The 15,931-nt window shown below is 41.5% G+C and overlaps 1 protein-coding gene across 1 annotated transcript in view; it reads right to left on the bottom strand.

The window, feature by feature from the left end:
• Positions 1-15,931, bottom strand: part of ADAMTS19 (ADAM metallopeptidase with thrombospondin type 1 motif 19) — a 444,363-nt gene that overhangs the window by 236,241 nt on the left and 192,191 nt on the right. Inside the window, exon 8 of the mRNA XM_073557745.1 lies at positions 11,491-11,596. Within this exon, the coding sequence (XP_073413846.1) occupies positions 11,491-11,596 (106 nt within the window). The remainder of the gene's footprint in view (positions 1-11,490; positions 11,597-15,931) is intronic.

Here is a 15,931-nt window from a genome sequence, read left to right as displayed (position 1 = left end):
TCAAGACGAAATGATCGGTCTTAATGATGTATATAATGGAAACTGTATGTGTACAGTAATTTTGTATGGGAAAATTGATATTTTTCCACTGCTTTTAGTACAAATGTTTCCTCTAAAGACCTTTGCTAGAATAAAAAAAAAAATAACTTCAGTGCCACTTGCTTTCTTTTTAATGGTTTCTGAGGCATTTGGGTTATGCACCTAAGAGCACACGTTTTTGGTGTTGCCAGGTAGCTTGGTGCTTTATTAACTCAGTGCCACTTTTTGGCTTCATGATAGAAAAAAAAGTGTTTCAGGTTATAGTATAGTTTCCAATTCTTCCAAATTAAAGATACAGTACCTTCATTCTTCATAAAAAGTTGAAAATTAGTATAACAAATGTATGTTTAACTAAGCATTTTAAACTGATCAGAAAGAAAAACAAAGCTCCTTTCTAAGCAATAACTGAGCCTGTGTATATTCTTTCTTAAGATTTACAAGCTCTGTAAAGTTCAAATGGTAACTTTTAATTGGATTTAAAGTTAAAAAATCTGTCTTAAGGTCCCGTTTCATTTAGCGATGCACCAGCGATCCCGACAACGATACGACCTGGTCAGAATCACTGGTGCATCGCTAAATGGTCGCTAGAGAGCCGCCAAACAGGCAGATCTCACCAGTGATACTGCAGCGGTCGGTGGTCTTCACTTGCCTGTCACACGCAGCGAGGGTGACGTCTTCCTCCTGCGTCTATGGAATCGCTCGTCGGTGCCAGCAGGAAGCCGATGACGAGAAATGGACCAGGACGATCTTGCGCGATCAGCGATATCCAGCGGGGAGCCGGGTCGGAGGTAAGTGTCATATATAGCGAGATTGCTAGCGATGTCGCTGTTGCGTCACAAAATCGGTGGCGCTTTAGCGATATTGCTAGTTATCTCGCTATGCTTGAAGGGGGCTTTAGGCTGTTTTCACTTTTGCGTTTCGGTGCGCAGCATATGATCCGCATAGATCTGCATGCGTCAGATCTTTAACATGGTGTACGCAGGGATACACAGGAACATGCATTTGCATGCATTCACATGCGGATGCGTATGCACGTGTCATTTCGTGGTGTGTGGCGGTGTGTGGCGAACACAACATATTGCATTTTTTGAGGCGTCAAAAATCCGTCAAATATGCGCAGGCATAAGCATGCAGATGAGTGCATCAAAGCAACGCATTACTGTCTATGGGAATGCATTGGAATGCAAGGACATGCATACGCATGTGTTCAAAACGCATGGGTACTTCAGACTGAACATGTCCAGGAAGTTGTTTTCAGCCACACCTCCAAAAAAGGGGTATAAAAGGTGGTGAGGGCACAGCAAGTTAATTCCTCTCATGACTCTGGATCTGAGCACAATACACTGGATGTAAGTATAGAAGCTTTGAAAATGTCTGTCTGTCTTGCCATTCTGTACTCTGTACTAATTTTTCTTTCTGTTCCTTGTAGACTGTTTGCTGATCCGGTCCCGAGCTGCCTTCCTGGAGCTGCCTTCCTGGAGCTGCCATCCTGGTGCTGCCTTCCTGGTGCTTCCTTCCTGGTCCTGCCTTCCTGGTGCTGCCTTCCTAGTCCTGCATTCCTGGTGCTGCCGTCCTGGTGCTTCCTTCCTGTTGCTGCCTTCCTGCTGCTGCTGTCCTGGTGCTACTGTCCTGTTGCTGCTGTCCTGGTGCTGCTGTCCTATTGGTGCTGTCCTGGTGCTGTGTTGCTGTCCTGTGCTGCCTGACTGCTGTGCTGTTGGATTACTGCCTGTAATGTAAGTATTGTTGTCCAATTTTTTTGGGCTACATTTTGTTTGGCTCTTACCAAGTTTAATTTTTCTTATCTTTTCTCTATTGTTTCACTTGACTGCTATCTGCTATTCCAACATGTCCTCCACTGAAGCTTCTGAAACTGGACATGACAGTGATTATGTAATCACATTTGATTTACTGATTGGTATGTATTGACTGGCTATACTAAACATGTGGTAAATCATGTATTTTCTTTATAGCAACCTTCCAGTGTGGAAGAGCAGGAGCAGTCAAGTGGAAATGAATCTTCCCAGGGTCGTCGGCCTCAAGTTGCTGAGGAGAAAAGATAGTGTGTACGTAAGAAGCCATTATCAGAGTTGTAATTGAATTTTTTTAGTTTTACTGATTATTCTTTTGTATTTCATCTATAGGTTCCACAGCGTGAGGAAGGATAGTGTGACATAGATAACGACCTACTTATTCAAGCTGTGCAAGAGCGAGCAGCATTGTGGGACCCCCGTAATTGGAATCATTCCGACTCAACCTTGATCCGACAACTCTGGGAAGATGTGGCCAGATCGCTGCTGGATGATTGGGACCGTTCACGCCAAATGCCAGAAAGGATTTTGGTAAATATTGAAATGTGGTCTGACATAGCTGTGAACCTGTAGGCTCTCATTGAAGCTCTGTTCCAACATTCTCGTGTACTCGAAAAACTTCTCCGGGTTTTCACGCAGCTCAGTGTACAAGAAGTGGTAGGCTCCATGGCTCTTTCGGACTTCAACGATGGGATGTTGCCAATAGCGACAAAGACGTCTTCTCCGTCTTTCTCTCCTTCTTTCTTCTACACAAGCAAAAGCAAAGGCAAGAGCCAATTTTAATGACAAATCAAGATGAAGAAGGAAGCTTTCCATGCTAAGATCCATCTTGAAGCTGGATACAGCAGCAAAGGATGAGGATATCATCTTTGCAGTGTGTCTCTATATAGAAATCCCATGAGACATGCCCATTGGGTGTAAACAGTGGAAACGCATGCAAAAACGCATACAAACACAGGCACGCGCAGCATTTTATTTTCCATCATGCGTAAGATGATGCGAATAAAAAACGCTGTATAAACATGCATTTTGCATGCGTTTGCGCATCTGGATGATACGCTGTGGACTCAAACGCTAATGTGAACCTAGCCTAAGTCAAAACAAGACACATTGCCAGCTCACTGACGTATCAGATAACAATTGTCTATTGAGATGTGTAGAGAGGAGAGTAAAAGTATTATTTTCCTGGTAGGAGTATTCTTCTACGATGGTAGTTTTAGTGTTGTATTCAATTCATAGAATCATTGGATCATAGAACGTTAGAGTTGGAAGTGACCTCCAGGGTCATCGTGTCCAACTCGCTGCTAAATGCAGGATTCACTAAAACATCTCAGACAGACCTCTGTCTGTTGCCTCTTTTTGAAGACTTCCATTGAAGGAAAACTCAACACCTGTTCTGGCAGCCTGGTCCACTCACTGATCACCCTCAATGTTAATTTTTTTTTCTAATAGCTAATCTGTATCTTCTCCCTTTAAGTTTAATTCCATTGCGTCTTCTGTTTCCATGTGCAAATGAGAATAACGATGATCCCTCTACACTGTGATGTTCCTTCAGATATTTGTAGACAGCTATTAAGCCTCATCTTAGCCTTTTTTTGCAAGCTAAACAATCCCAGATGCTTTAACCATTCCTCGTAGGACATAGTTTGCAGTCCGATCACCATCCTGTTAGCTTCTTTCTGAATATGTTTCAGCTTTTCAACGTCTTTTTTTAAAATGTGGTGCTCAGAACTGAACACAGCATTCCAGTTGAGGTTTGACCAAAGTGAAGTAGAGGGGAATAATTACTTCTCGTGATCTAGACTATTTGTTTCACTTTGTATATCCCAGAACTGTGTTTGACTTTTTTGCTGTTGCATCCCACTATTAACTAATGTGCAGTCTGCAATCTATTAGATTAACCAAGTCTTTTTCATACATGCTGTTGCTTAATTCTATTCCTCTCTTTTTTTAGATGCATTTTTTTTCCTGCCCAGATGTAGAATCGTGTATTTTTCCCTGTTAAAAGCCATTCTATTAGTTGCTGTCTATAATTCAAGCTTATCTAGATCCTTCTGAATTCTCTAGTGTTAGCTATCCCTCCTCGGCTTGCATCGTCTGCAAATTTGATTAGTCTACTTCTGTAATATCTAGATACCTTATCTAGTTATATCATATACCCTATCTAGATCATTCATGGGGCGGCACGGTGGCTCAGTGGTTAGGTCCTGGGTTCGAATCCCACCAAGGACAACATCTGCAAAGAGTTTGAAAGTTCTCCTCGTGTTTGCGTGGGTTTCCTCCGGGTACTCCGGTTTCCTCCCACATTCTAAAGACATACTGATAGGGAATTTAGATTGTGAGCCCCATTGGGGACAGTGATGATAATATGTGCAAACTGTAAAGCGCTGCAGAATATGTTAGCGCTATATAAAAATAAAGATTATTATTATTATTCATAAAAATGTTGAACAGCACTGGGGCCACAACAGATCCTTGTTTTACCCCACTTGAAACACTCTTCCAATAAGATGCGCAATTATTTATTACCAAACTATTTTTATTTTTTCAATGAGAATAGGATGAGATATTTTATCAGATGCTTCCCTGAAATCAGGATAGTATATCTACCATATTTCCCTGATCCATCCAGTCAGTGATTCCATCATAGAAGGAAATTAGATTAGTCAGGCAAGACTTGTTTGCTATAAACCCATGCTGTCTCTGGCTAATTACTGTATTTGTATGAAAAAACTTACATATATACTGTTTAATATTTTGTTCAAAGATCTTTCCTAGTAAATAAGTAAGGCTCAATGGCCTGTAATTTTCTGGCTCCATCTTCTTCACTTTTTTGAAGATAGGGACAACATTTGCCCTTCTCCAATCTTCTGAAACTTCTCCTGTTCTCCAGGAACTTTCAAAGATTCTGGCTAGTGGGTCTGCAGTTTCCTCTTCTATCTCTTTCAGTACCCTAGGATGTAGTCATCTGGACAAGAAGATTTAAATTAATTTAAATTAACTAAGTGTCTCCATACCATCTCTCTTTTTATAGATAGTGTGATTTCTTTTATTCCTTCAATAGCACATGTATTAATGATGGTGCTAGTTCTGTATTCCAGTACTGATGGTGATTTTGGTGCTACATTCATGTACTCATGGTGGTTCTGGTGATGGAATCATGTACTAATGGTGATTTTGGTGCTGTATTTATGTACTGATGATGGTACTGCTGCAGAACTATACGTGGTTCTGGTGATGTATATACGTTTTGATGCTGGTTCTGTTAATGCATTCATGTACTGATAGTGGTTTCAGAAATCTTTTCATCTATTGGTTCTGGTGCAGTATTTATGTACTGAATATGGTTTTGGTGTTGTAATAAGGTCCTAGTGATACATTTATACAGAACACTGAAGATGATTCTGGTACTGAGTTAATCTACTTATAGCTTATTTTATATTCAGTGTGCCATCAATTGCACACATGGAAAATGTTTGAACACAGCCATAATTGTCAGCGGATCAGGTGGTTTACTAAAGCCTTTTAGACTTTAAATAGAGGTTGGAAGACTGGTGGTTCAGTTCATTTGGCCAGCAACTATCTTTTCTAACACTCTCATACACAGGAGTGCTCATTCTGCCAAGTGTTCCTGTATTTTCTGCAGTCCAGATCTTTATCTACATAGGCAAATATCATTCTGAGGCTCCAATATACATTTTAGACTGCTAGCTGAAACCACCAATATTAATGGATTTGTAGTTAAGACCCCAAACACAACATACTATCTAAACTCTATGGCCACTCTTATTCTGACTTAGTAGAAGGGGACATGATCACAATTAATACATTTGCTTTAGCACGAACATTGAATGCAGACATGATAAATCCATTTTAAATACTTGGGACTGGTGTTACTTCTAATTTTGACAGTTTTACCAGACTCAATTGTAATATACTGGAGTAATCCATCCCTGTTTGTAAATATACAGCATATTGCACTAAATTCACTTTTATACTTTGGATGTCACCAAAAGGTTAGTAAGGTATATCTTTCAGAAACATCCCCTACAAAAGGACACACCAGTACATTGTGGTGATCATGTGGATTCTCTGTTTAAGTCACAACCAAGCTCTCGCAGTAACAGACTGCAATTCCTGGCTTTTCAACGCTATAAATGCTGCAGTCAGTAATGTTGCATATACAGGTTTGTTACAGGAAGTGGGATTTCTCTGTCACCCCATCAGCTCATATTGAGGCGATCATTGAGTGCTGATGGTTGCTATAGAGTTGTGAGAAATAGTGGGCTCCCTCTCCTACCCCATACACCCTTCTGTAATGCGATTGTGAGATGCCAATAGTTGTCATGGCAACCAAAGGTCAAAGCATGACTTCCTAACCTGGCAGGTATGGTGGCCTCTTAGGGGCTGCCATAAGCAGTGTCTAACAATTGTCAGGTCAGTGAAGAACTGACAAATCCGATACCCTTCAATACATAAGTATTGCATTGGAATAGATTATCAATCATACAAAATCAAATTCTATTAAGGAACTAGAAAAAATAAGTGCAAAATCATGTAAATATCACAAACAAATATTTTGCAAATTTTTTTAGTATCATCATGTTTTGAATGATCAAATCTATACAACTGCCATGCTATTTAACTGCTACTGTGAATACTATAAATAAAATAAAAACACAGCAAAAATGCTGTCTTTCATCATTACACTGAATAAAAAGTGTAATAAACATGGTCAAAAAGATGTAAGCAAAGAAAAAATGGTATTGCTGAAAACGTCAGCTTAGGTTGGGTTCACATGTGCGTATGTGTGCGCGGCGTTTTCTCTGCATAGACCCGCAAGTGTCAAGCAGATACAGTGGGGCAAAAAAGTATTTAGTCAGTCAGCAATAGTGCAAGTTCCACCACTTAAAAAGATGAGAGGCGTCTGTAATTTACATCATAGGTAGACCTCAACTATGGGAGACAAACTGAGAAAAAAAAATCCAGAAAATCACATTGTCTGTTTTTTTTCATTTTATTTGCATATTATGGTGGAAAATAAGTATTTGGTCAGAAACAAAATTTCATCTCAATACTTTGTGATATATCCTTTGTTGGCAATGACAGAGGTCAAACGTTTTCTGTAAGTCTTCACAAGGTTGCCACACACTGTTGTTGGTATGTTGGCCCATTCCTCCATGCAGATCTCCTCTAGAGCAGTGATGTTTTTGGCTTTTCGCTTGGCAACACGGACTTTCAACTCCCTCCAAAGGTTTTCTATAGGGTTGAGATCTGGAGACTGGCTAGGCCACTCCAGGACCTTGAAATGCTTCTTACGAAGCCACTCCTTCTTTGCCCTGGCAGTGTGCTTTGGATCATTGTCATGTTGAAAGACCCAGCCACGTTTCATCTTCAATGCCCTTGCTGATGGAAGGAGGTTTGCACTCAAAATCTCACGATACATGGCCCCATTCATTCTTTCATGTACCCGGATCAGTCGTCCTGGCCCCTTTGCAGAGAAACAGCCCCAAAGCATGATGTTTCCACCACCATGCTTTACAGTAGGTATGGTGTTTGATGGATGCAACTCAGTATTCTTTTTCCTCCAAACACGACAAGTTGTGTTTCTACCAAACAGTTCCAGTTTGGTTTCATCAGACCATAGGACATTCTCCCAAAACTCCTCTGGATCATCCAAATGCTCTCTAGCAAACTTCAGACGGGCCCGGACATGTACAGGCTTAAGCAGTGGGACACGTCAGGCACTGCAGGATCTGAGTCCATGGTGGCGTAGTGTGTTACTTATGGTAGGCCTTGTTACATTGGTCCCAGCTCTCTGCAGTTCATTCACTAGGTCCCCCCGCGTGGTTCTGGGATTTTTGCTCACCGTTCTTGTGATCATTCTGACCCCACGGGGTGGGATTTTGCATGGAGCACCAGATCGAGGGAGATTATCAGTGGTCTTGTATGTCTTCCATTTTCTAATTATTGCTCCCACAGTTGATTTCTTCACTCCAAGCTGGTTGGCTATTGCAGATTCAGTCTTCCCAGCCTGGTGCAGGGCTACAATTTTGTTTCTGGTGTCCTTTGACAGCTCTTTGGTCTTCACCATAGTGGAGTTTGGAGTCAGACTGTTTGAGGGTGTGTACAGGTGTCTTTTTATACTGATAACAAGTTTAAAAAGGTGCCATTACTACAGGTAATGAGTGGAGGAAAGAGGAGACTCTTAAAGAAGAAGTTACAGGTCTGTGAGAGCCAGAAATCTTGATTGCTTGTTTCTGACCAAATACTTATTTTCCACCATAATATGCAAATAAAATGAAAAAAAAACAGACAATGTGATTTTCTGGATTTTTTTTTCTGAGTTTGTCTCCTATAGTTGAGGTCTACCTATGATGTAAATTACAGACGCCTCTCATCTTTTTAAGTGGTGGAACTTGCACTATTGCTGACTGACTAAATACTTTTTTGCCCCACTGTATATCTTTAACATGGTGTACGCAGGGATATGCGTTTGCATGTGTTTGCATGAAAACACGCACACATGCATCGTTTCGCGGTGTGCGGCGGTGTCCGCCGAACACAACATGTTGCTTTTTTTTGTTGCGTCAAAAATCCCTCAAATATGCGCACGCATACACATGCAGATGAGTGCGTAAAAAATGCATTACTATCTATGGAAATGCATGCATACGCAAGAACATGCGTTCGAAATGCATGCATTTTTCACATAATCATGAACCGGGAAATGAGACATGCCCATTGGGTGTGCCTTATTTAGCAAAAAACAAGCCTTGACTAAGCTATGTCACTGAAGAAATTAAAGCTTTGTAGCTCTTAGAATACTGCGATAATGAAAAAAAATTTTCTACAAAATTACTCTTAGGCTGAGTGCAGACGGAGTTTTGAGCCCTGCGGATTTTTCTGTGCAGAATGGAAGAAAACCGCAGGTCAAATGACCTGCATTTTTCCTGCGGATTTCTTCCATTTTTCACGCGGTTTTCATGCGGTTTTTGTGCAGTTTTCCATTGCGGTCTTCCCCCTGCGGATTTGGTGACAGGGGAGATAGAAAACCGCACAAAAGAAATAACATGCTGCGGATTTTGTACCGCAGGAAAACCGCACGGAAAAATCCGCAGCGTCTGCACAGCGTTTTTTTTTTTTTTATTCATTTTAAAGGTACTGTACATCACAATGCGGATATGCAACGTTTCTGCACGGTAAAATCCGCTGCGGAAACGCTGCAAATCTGCATCGTGTGCACATGGCCTTAGTGTGCAAAAGAAACAAAATATTAAAAACGTGCATAAATGGGGTATTACTGTAATCATACTGACCCAAAGAATAAAGAATAAAAAAATAAAGAATAAAACTTTATGCATCCCCAAATAGTGCATATAAAAATTTAGACTCATCCAACAAAAAACAAGCCGTCACATTTCTGTTGGCTATGTGTAGCAGAAATACTGATTTGCTAGGAACACCGGCAACTGTGCAGTGCTCATAACAGAGCCACAATGACAACTACATGGGCTCCTGCAGACTGATCAGCATGGACATCTGCATGAGCCCTAATAGAGCTCAACAGCTCCTAATAACTTGATATGTTTCATGTCTAAACATCACATTTACTTTTAATACATGTCTGTCATTTTTCATGCCAACCACTTTAAAAATGTGTTGACAATTATTCTAAAAATACATACAGTATTTTTCGGACTATAAGATGCACTTTTTTCCTCCAAAAATTTGGAGGAAAGTGAGGGGTGCATCTTATAGTCCAGATGTACCTGCTGTGGCAGGGGCAGTAGAGGAGTGGCAGGGGCGAAGGAGCCGGCTGTTGCAGATAACCCTTGTGCCCATCATTAAAGAGAAATGAGTATTCACTGCTACCCACACCCATATGCCCTCCCAGTTCTATGCACTGAAGCCGGTGCCGAGAGGTGGGAGTGACTATGGGCGTTGGGAGCCATGAATATTCATTTCTATTTAATAACGGGCACAGTACTCGCAGCCGCCGACATCCTGCAGCGGCTGGGTGATCACGTGTGCCCGCTATTAAAGAAAATTAATATTCACTGCTCCCGACAGCGATGGGAGTGTAGAGCAGTGAATATTCATCCTCTTCGGTAGCCGGCACACTTGATCACCCAGTCACTGCAGGAAGCCGGCTGCTGCGGTTAACAGTGTGCCTGCTATTAAAGAGAAATTAAAATTCACTGTTCCACATGCCCATAGTCTCGGGTATGGGGAGCAGTGATTATTCTGGCAGCTGTCCTCGGCTTGCATTACATCAGCTGCTGTCATCAGAACAGGACACTGCGAGGGAGTGCAGGGAAAGTAAGTAGAATGATTTATGTTTTTTCTTTAATGTTTGGTTGGTGGGGGCCAGGCATATTATGATGAGGATGGGGGCCAGGCATATTATGATGAGGATGGGGACCAGACAAACAAGGATAGGGATGGGGTCACGCATACCAGGATGGTGATGGAGGCCATGCATACCACGACTGAGATGAGGGGTCATACATACCAGTATAGGGATGAGGGGACAATGCAAAGCAGTATAGGGATGAGGGAGCCATGCATACCAGGATAGGGATGAGGGACCATGCATACCAGGATAAGGATGAGGGGGCCATGCATGCAAGGACAGGGATGAGAGGACCATGTACTGTATACCAGGCTGGAGATGAGGGGACCATGCATACCAAGATGAAGATGAAGGGGCCATGCATACCAGGGTGAGGATGAGGGGGCCATGCATTCCAGGATGACGATGAGGGCACCATATATACCAGGCTAGGGATGTATACCAGAATGTGGATGTGGAGACCATGTATACCAGCATGAGGATGAGGGGGCAATGCATTCCTGGATTGGGATGAGAAGGACATGCATACCGGGTAGGGATAAGGAGGCCATGCACTCATACCAATATAGGGATGAGGGGACCATGTATACCAGAATGGGGATGATGAGACCATCTATACCAGGATGAGGATGAGGGGGCCATGCATTCCAGCATTGGAATGAGAAGGACATGCATACTGGGATAGGGATAAAGGGGCAATGCACGGATACCAAGCTAGGGATGAGGGGGCTATGAATTCTGAGATGGAGATGAGGGGACCATGTATAGCAGGATAGGGATGAGGGGGCCATGCATACCAGGATGGGGATGAGGGGCCAGGCTTACCAGGATGGGGATGAGGGGCCAGGCATACCAGGATGGGGATGAGGGGTCATGCATACCAAGGAGGGGATGAGGAGACCATGTATACCAGAATGGGGATGAGGAGACCATGTATATCATGATGGGGATGAAGGGACCATGTATACCAGGATGGGGATGAGGGGACCATGTATACCAGAATGGGTATGAGGAGGTCATGTATATCAGGATGGGGATGAAGGGACTATGTATACCAGGATGGTGATGAGGGGTCAATGTATACCGGGATTGGGCACATGTATGTACCAGAATGGTGGATATTAGTACAGAATTGACCATATTTTGTGCTTCAACTTTATTTTTCTATTTTCCTCCTCTAAAACCTAGATGTGTCTTATAGTCCAAAAAATACGGTAGATATAAACAGTAAGTTTCAGAATTTTTTAATCAAAATTAGTTTAGTTTAGTAAACAGTAAGTAACTCACTTGTGACCCATTTCATGAGCAATAGTAAAGGCAAGGTTTAGTCCATTATCTTCAGCAATGATGCATTTTCTTTTGTCACTACACATTCCATTTAGATAAGCAATGCCTGAAATGACATTTTGATTGGTTGGATAAGAAATGTATTTTTAAGTAGTACAAACTAAGAATCACATACAAAAGCAAAAGAAAAAAAATAATTCAATTAAGCTCCCAAGATATAATACAGTGTTTGACTTGCAGCTTTAGAATTGACGTACGTAAATTGCCATAGCCTCTATGTTCATTAGTTAAAAATGTAGGAGGAATTGATTTTAATGCACTTCTTTAAAATTTGACATAAAGTACTTATAACCTGGGATTGCCAAATTGGATTGTACTACTGATCACTCAGTAAGACAGAAAACTACTTATGTAAAGATTACCAATTAGTTTGAACTTTTTATAGTTTAGACATACAAAGAATTATTAATTATGCACGTCATCAAAAAATTATCTTTTGTCTAAAGGGTAATTATACTTAAAGTAACACTTCAGAACAAGGACTCTATCACATGTCCATGTAAAACACGTACGTGAAAAACCGGTCATCAGTGTTTTCCACCAGTGTGTCATCTGTGTGTCCGTTTTTACCATCAGTGTCATCAGTGTTTTTCTGGTATGGATAAATAAATTAATTACAAAGTTTCTCTTATATTTTGCAATGATAGACACAAACAGCACACAGATGGCATATGAATGCAACCCATGTGCTTTATGTGTTTTTCACTGACCCATAGTCTTGTATTGTCCCTTGTCATTTGTGCCGCCAGTAGAAAACGGACATGTCCCCATGTGGTTTGCATGGACACACTATCTGTGAAAAAACATGGACATGTGAACAGCATCATAGATTATATTGCATATGTGTGATATTCCTGAAAATAACGGATACCAAACATACTAGAAACACCGACGTGTGAACGAGGCCTAGGTGATAGTATGTGTTTATGTTAGCAGGTTGCGGGATGCAGTGACAGACAGGAGGCAGAGCAAGGGTTAACAAGATGTAACAATTTAATAGAACAAGGTATTCACTCCTCGCAGGGAGGTTAATGGTTAAAGGGGGAATAATAGGTGTAACAATTGTAAAACAATAGCAGTCCAATGAAGGAACTTATCGTGTCCTGTATGCTCCTTTGCAGCAGATGATCCCGCAGGGGGGTTGTAGAACTGGCAGTGGCCGGGAAGATGTCCTTAGATGGGGTCCTTTAAACGGTGATCCGTCTTCTGGCGGCAGCGGTCAGTCTCCGGTACGTTCCACTGATCCCCTAGTCCAAACTCACATGCGGCTGAAGCAAACAAAGCCACGGCACTCCCAGAGTCAAATGTAAATGGCAGGAAGCAAGAGGCAGGGAAGGCCACAAGAGTCTTTCCAAAACTCGGCCTTCTCTCTTCTGCACATATGCGGTACTCACAGTCACTGAGCACACAGCACCCCTGTCTCTGGCAGCTACTGCGTGCATGGCACTTCTCTCTGCAGCGGTCCGCTGGATGCGGCAGGAACCAACTCAGCCTGTTATGTTGCCGGTCCACAGAGGACGGATCACGCTGCTCACCTAGCTGCGTGCTGCTGCTGGTATGCACCAAACTGCCTGCGGCTGTGCGTGCCTTTTTTTTAAGCTGGCCTTCCTACCTGGGTCATGAGGTTGGTCCGGGTACTCATTCCTTCCCCCAGGCAACAATGGAGGCAGCCTGAGCAGTTCCGGACCCGGCTCGGTACAGACACCCGCAGCCCGGTCTTCCTCCTTACATTTACATAAGCAATAGTACTATTTCTGGGTATTATATGACTTGGCTGCTCCATTATTCACGAGTTTTCCCCTGTGCAAGCTCTATCTCTAACAGTGCTTTCACATTGCAGTTAGATACGTTTGTGGTTCTCGTCGGGGCTTGTATCCTATCCTCCCCGAAAAACTTGATTCAGACGTGTGCACCAAAAATGGTATAGGCTATAATGGTGCCTGCAGAGAGAATGTGTGCTCTGCCATGCATCATTTTGGTGTTTGAGCTGTGACATGACATTTTCTTCCACAATCACACCTTTGTAGTAATGATTGGCTATTTCGCACCCATTTTTGTCTCCTACAAAGCTATTTCTATTTATTTAATGTCTGTGTTTCAACCTAAAGGGCAGGGTCCTCTCCCCTCTGTATCAGTCTGTCATTGTTAGTTTGTTTACTGTAAGTGATATCTGTAATTTGTATGTAACCCCTTCTCATGTACAACACCATGGAATCAATGGGGTTATATAAATAAATAATAATAATAATAATCTACATTTGAAAATAATGCTCATTATCACCTGGTTGTTTACTTATACATCTGACAATAATCCTACAAAATTCTTGTCGTAGTGCAAGTGTACCTAGAAGAATCTTTGCTATTTTAAAGGCAAAGGATGGTCACACCAAATATTGATTTTTTTTTTACATTTTTCTTTTGCTCTTTCACTTTGCATTTTGATAATTGATAAATAATACTAACCCCTCTTTTTTAAAAGTTCCTTACTTTTCAGAATTTTTCCCACACCTGCCTGAATCTTTTGCACAGTGCTGCTGCATCTTCACTCCAATATGTTAGCAGATCTTCTTCAAACAGCATACTTTTTCCACTTTCAGATAGTGTCTGGTTCCTTCTTGCCACTACACCATTTTATTTAAGGTTGTATGGTACAGTGGTCTGAAACAAAATTCCATTTTCCTTATCACGCTTTGTGTAATTCAAAGACAGAGTCACAGCGCTCCATCCAGGTCTAGTATCAAAGAGAAAAAGCTTTATTCCACCATGGTGTGGCGGAATAAAGCTTTTTCTCTTTGATACTACACCTGGATGGAGCGCTGTTCTTATGTTTTTGAATTGCTGGTATTTTCCAAGAAGGTTTCTTAGATTTTGAACGGATGCCCCAATACCGTGAGTGCTGTCAGCTTCTCTTTTTTATTATAATGCTTTGTGTGTCATTACTTGTACAGTTGTGCTCAAAAGTTTACATACTCCAGTAGAATTTTTCCTCTATTGGCCTTTTTTCAGAGAATATGAATGATAACACCAAACCTTTTTATCCACTCATGGTTAATGTGTGGGTGAATCCATATATTGTCAATCTACTGTGTTTTCTCTTTTTAAATCATAATGACAACCCAAAACATCCAAATGACCCTGATCAATAGTTCACATACTCCATTTTTTAATACCTTGTATTGCCCCGTCTAACATCAATGACAGATTGAAGTCTTTTGTGGTAGTTGTGAATAAGTTTCTTTATTTTCTCAGATGGTAAAGCTGCCCACTCTTTTTTGCAAAAAGCCTCCAGTTCCTGTAAATTTCTGGGTTGTTTAGCATGAACTGTGCACTTGAGATCTCCAAACAGTGGCTCAATGACTGAGATGGCCACTTCGGAACCTTCAGTTTGTCCTGCTGTAGCCATTGACAGGTCGACTTGGCTTTGTGTTTTGGATCGTTGTAATGTTGGAACATCCAAGTATGTCCCATTCGCAGCTTCCAAGCTGATGATTGCAAATTTGCCTCCAGTATTTGATGATAACATGCTACATTCATCTCTCCTTCAACTATGACCAAGTATCCTGTACCTTTGTAGCTCACACATCCCCAAAACATCAGCGATCCACTTTTGGGATTTACAGTAGGAATGGTGTTCCTTTCATCATAGGACTCGTTGACCTCTCTTCAAACGTAACATTTATGGTTGTGTCCAAACAGTTCAATTTTGGGCTCATCACTCCAAATTACCTTGTTCCAGAAGTTTTGAGGGCTGTCTCTGTGCTGTTTTGTGTATTGTAGGTGAGATACTTTGTGGCATTTGCACAGTAATGGCTTTCTTCTGGCGACTCAACAATACAGCCCATTCTAGTGTCCCCTTATTGTGCATCTTGAAACAGCCACACTGCTAGTTTTCAGAGTCCAGGATTTCAGCTTATGTTATTTGTGGTTTTTTCTTTCCATCCCAAACAATTTTCCTAGCAGCTGTGGACAACATTTTTGTTGGTCTATCTGACCGTGCTTTTGTGTTTACAGATCCCCTGATTTTCCATTTATTAATCACAGTTTGAACGCTGCTGACTGGCATTATCAATTCCTTGGATATCTTTTTGTATCCCTTTCCTGTTTTATACAGTTCAACTACTTTTTCCTGTAGATCCGTTGACAATTCTTTTGCTTTCTTTGTGACACACAATCCAGAAATGTCAGTGGCTGGATGAAATATTCAAGAGTCTGGATCCCAGAAACTCCCTCAGCTTTTATGCACACACACTAATCACAAGCAAACAGATCACAGGTGAGGATGTTACCTTTAGGAGCCATTCAAACCCATTTTTGTCAACTTCTGTGCATGTTATCAGGCCAAAATCACTAGGGTATGTGAACTTTTGATCAGGGTAATTTG

This window comes from Dendrobates tinctorius, unplaced genomic scaffold, assembly GCF_039654945.1.
Source record: "Dendrobates tinctorius isolate UK_male_01 unplaced genomic scaffold, ASM3965494v1 ptg000003l, whole genome shotgun sequence".
Lineage (NCBI taxonomy): Eukaryota > Metazoa > Chordata > Amphibia > Anura > Dendrobatidae > Dendrobates > Dendrobates tinctorius.
This window is presented reverse-complemented; position numbering and strand designations above follow the sequence as displayed.